The 4,589-nt window shown below is 37.3% G+C and overlaps 1 protein-coding gene across 1 annotated transcript in view; it reads left to right on the top strand.

Annotated features, from left to right (window-relative positions):
• The first annotated feature begins 211 nt into the window (after positions 1-211).
• Positions 212-4,589, top strand: part of CEP55 (centrosomal protein 55kDa) — an 11,801-nt gene continuing 7,423 nt past the window's right edge. Inside the window, exons 1-2 of the mRNA XM_009702231.1 lie at positions 212-394; positions 2,079-2,386. Coding sequence (XP_009700533.1) covers positions 212-394; positions 2,079-2,386 — 491 coding nt within the window. The remainder of the gene's footprint in view (positions 395-2,078; positions 2,387-4,589) is intronic.

Here is a 4,589-nt window from a genome sequence, read left to right on the forward strand (position 1 = left end):
CGTCAACGGGTAGAGGCCCCTAGCCTCGCCGCGACCTAGGGTGCTCAGAGGCCTGTTTGCTCCACACGGCCCGGCCTGAGAGCCGCCAGCAGGAGCCGGGAAGCACTGTGCTGCCCGTGCTTGGCCAAAACCGTGTTAGAAGTCATGTCCTGCCTGGTAGAAGGGGTTGCTGTTCTGTAACGCGACGTTTCTTTTTTATAGGTGCTTAAAGATGAATTCCAAGACCGCCAAAGATATAATTATTGGCAAGTGGGGCTTAAAGTCGGGTAGCTCCAGACCTGAGAGTGATCTTGAGAAGTACAAGCAGGAGAATGCTGCCGTGAGAAAATCAATGGAGGAAGTCATTAAAGGGAAAAGCAAAATGACTGATCCGGAAAGGAACGGGCTCCTAGAGGTGAGGTGAATGTTTGTACTTGAGCTAACGTTTAGGATGTCCAAATTATGCATAGTTAACGTCAGTCTGAGTATGTCCAACTTTGTAAGCAGGATGCCAATCTTTCCTCTTAAAACTTAGTTGACTTTGATGTCACTAGTGGTTTAGTTTGACATTTTTGTTCCCAAATATTTTTTAATAATGACTGAACTAATAAAATTACAATCATCTGATAAAGCTGTTAAATACAAAGACCTGAGACTGGAAGTGCCCATTACTCCATTAAGACCTGCCCTCACGTGTCCAACTGTGAGCACTTCCAGCAAAGAACATTATGTTTGCAAACAGTTGCCTAAGAACATGCCAAAAAGTGCTGAGCATTTGCTTGAACTATATTCTCAACCTCCTATTTAGCTATAGGTAAAGAAAACTGTAATCGATTCACCACATTATTCTTCCATTATACGCAAAGAGCAGAAAGTAAGACACTGCAATTTCTATGCCTTGTAGTCCATTCAAGGTAAACCTATGGTTGCAGAGAAACAAGTACAAGACTTGCTATGTGACCAAGTCGCATACTGTCAGGCTTCCCAAAAGGACTGGGAAACTTTAAATGGACTCTTTCGAAGGATACAACTAATGGAGACTAGACACGCTAGTGTTTCTAGGCTACTTCTTTTGACAATAAGGCTTTTCATGTGTCTGTGCTACAATATCAGCTGAGAAGTGCTAACCCAAGTACCAGCTATGGGCAGACAGCTCATGTGCTGTTGTGGCTAAATTCCTTAGTGCATTTGCTGTGTCTGGTGGAGTTTGCTGCTTGCTCAGCGTTGGTTACTTAATACTGCGTTCCTACTTTACAGGTGGAAAACTACAGGCATGTTTAGATATAGTAGGTACCATTTGGTGTCAATATTTTACTTCTAGTGATCACTGTGTGGTCTTCAACCACTCCCTAAATGAGGCTCTCTAAAATTCAATTTCTTTCAATTCACTGTCATCTTCTAATGACTAGATGTCAGCACGTAGGATTTCAACATCAACTTTTCTCATGGAAAGTGAAATGCTATCATAACAGAAGTTTATGTAGAGCCCCAAGCAATCTCAAATACAGTACTAATGCTATGTAATAATTACCTGTGCTGGAGGCCTACTGAAAAGAGAGTGCCTGTTGAAAATATCTACTAAAGCACATTCTGAAACTGAAAGACCAGATAACTTGGAAAACAGGATCCTTTTCCTGAATGCTTTAACTCCTTTATAACTTCACTTATATTGTTTAGTTTTCAAGAAGGCTGCTGCTTCTCAAAAGCTACTAAATATGCTAACCAACATTAAATGTATCGCCAACTTCTTCACTGGAAGTGTTTTAGAGCTCTTATACTGCTTGTGTTTTAAGGTTCGTATACTGTAGTGATTTGTATTCATATACAAAACTGAGTACCTACCAAGTCTGTGAAATTTGGTTCATTGCATTCTTTCCTTGTTTCATCTACTTCAGACTGTTTTTATTATCACTTGAAATATTTCAGATGATCACTGTGGTATTGCCTATTTTGAGTAAAAAGTAATATTCTCAGCTAATTAAAGGCTAAGAGAGAACCTTTCAAAGTGAGTATCTTCCCAAGCTGTTGTAAACTTGCTAATGCATTTGTTGAATAGACTGACACTTACTAATTTGTGTCACTTTTTTATTCTGTTTTAGAAAATACTTTACCTTGAAAAAGAAAAAGAAAAACACAACCATCTTCTTGGAGAGAAGGACAAAGAAATCCAAAACCTGAAAGACAAGCTTAGGTCCAAAAAAAAGAGTAGTGAAGTATCCTTATTACAAAGTCAACTAGAGGAAAAAACAAAGGAAGCAGAAAGGAGAGAACAGTTACTTTGTTCTCTATCAGAAGAAATGAATCGTTTAAAATGTAATTTAGCTACTGTTACTGCAAAATGTTCTAAGGTTGAAAACAGAGCTGGTACTTTTCAGGCAACCCAGGTAAGCACTGAAGAAAGATTCTAATTGCAAATTGCAAGTCTAAGCTGTAAACACCAATTCTAACTCGCTAAGCACCAATATCTGTTATAAAATTGGATGGATATTTAATCTTCTAACAAGTTGTGTTGCATGCTGAAATATTCTTCTATGAAGAGAGATGGTATCCACGTTGAATAAAGAACAGTCTGGGAGCACAACTTCAGGCAACACAGCTGGGGACGTCATTTTCTAATGCCGTACTGCAAGGTCCCTTTTTCAAGCTCACATGCAGGGGGCATGACTGGAGGTACTACAATAATGATCCACTGTTGCTTAAGCAGATATTATGCCCTTCTCTGTTTTGTATGCTCAGTGATTAAACAGACTGAGAAGGCAGCAGTAAAACAGACATGGGGTATTAATAAAGACAAACTAAGCTCCTCACCTAATTCAGCTTCAGTCATGAGAATATCTTTCTTCTCTCTGCTCTTATGAATCTGCATTTGCTCCTTGGTTGTTAAAACTAGTTGCCTGTACTTTGCGTGGTATCATACATGGTAAATACTTCAATGTGACAGAAGATAGGACAGGAATAACGAGTTGCTTCTCATTTAAAGTGGTTAATAGGTATGGTGCCAGGTACTTGGCAGCTTTTACAAGTGCATTTAGTTTTCTACAGTTGTTTTTCCACCCTGGCTGTTCTAATGTTCCACAGAAAATGCAGTAGTATCTCCGTAAGGGACACAGGGAAATTCGTGCCTAAAAATAGGTGCCTATAAGTCTTTTCCAGCTTTTGACCTGCAGGTGGTGCTGCTTCTCCATGCACTACATGGAAGTTGAGTAATTTCTAGAAATTCAGCTTTAGCCAAATACATAGCAAAATATCTTCATCTACTAAATTTCAATGATAATACATATATGTATCAGTTCTAACAATGCAACATCTTGGGAAATACCACTTTAAAGGCAACATGCTTATTTTCAGTTTCAAGAGGCTTTGAACTTTGAAGAATGTAAAGTGTATATTAATTCAACACATTTCCATGATATTTTTGTCAATGAACTACCAAAATATCTTTTAGTTTAAAACCAGAATTTTCTTTTAAATTTTGTACTGATTTATCGACAGAGGACAAGATGTGACTGATGTTTTGACTGGATGTCTTTGAAAACTTGAAAACAAGTCTAGCAATCCTGCTTTAAACTGCTAGGTGGCAAATGAGCAGCAGATATACTCTGAAATAGAAACAACAGTTGTATGACATAATTTTGAGAAAGTTTTCACTGAGGCAGAATTCTAATGTTTGTAGAAATAGGAATCTGAGCAATTGTAATGTCTCTAAATCCTATTTTTATTAGGAAGTGCTAAAGTCTAATAATTGCATTCAAAGTTCTCCTGTATTTTTTCAGTTGTTCTAAATCATGTTTCAAAAATCACAAGAGAACTTTGGGAAAAATGTAGCTTGGATTTGGGTAGTTATCTACATCTTTAAGGAGATAAAGTTCCTTCTGACTTATATCTAGACAATTCAAAAAAGCTTTCTATCATGCAGTGAATAAAACATGTCAGATTATGAAAGAAGTATAACTGTTTAACTGGTCTCTAGTTTTAGATGGGTCTAAGAACTACAACTCCTACTTTAAGCACTCGACTGTGGATCAAGTCTCACAAAATCAGTCAGTATGTCCTCATGGTTCCAGACAAGTCTGCATTGCTTCCCAGATGTTTATAATCTTCCTGTTATCCCAATGAAGTTGTCCAGGCCTTTAGCTCCTATAAGTGTGGCTTATTGTCAAACCAGTATGAGGATAAGAAAATAGAACAAACACTTACCTTTTTTGTGTATTTAAATGACACCCTAAATACGTTCATTTTTCAGAAGCTCTCCTGTACCCTTCAGGTCTTCCAAGATAGCTGTTCAGCAGAAAACACATGATAGCCTTCTTAAGAAATGTTTTTAATATACCGCAGTGAGTTATGAGTTGCAGAGTTATGGAATAAATTAAATGTAAATCTTTTTCCTGTATCTTGCAGGAGATTTTTCTTTTAAATCTATGAAATGGTTTTCTACGTAACTTAGATCCTTTTAAAAAAAAAAAAGGACTATAAAGATATTTAAACACAAAAGGCACCTGTATGCATCTGTTTTCCTTTTTAAAAAAATATTCATATGCAATTTATGTGAGTTTAATAGTTATACAGGACTAGTTTTACTGTTTCAGCCATTTAAAGACCACTGACAGGTT

This window comes from Cariama cristata, unplaced genomic scaffold (genome assembly GCF_000690535.1).
Source record: "Cariama cristata isolate BGI_N322 unplaced genomic scaffold, ASM69053v1 scaffold27636, whole genome shotgun sequence".
In the NCBI taxonomy this organism is placed as follows: domain Eukaryota; kingdom Metazoa; phylum Chordata; class Aves; order Cariamiformes; family Cariamidae; genus Cariama; species Cariama cristata.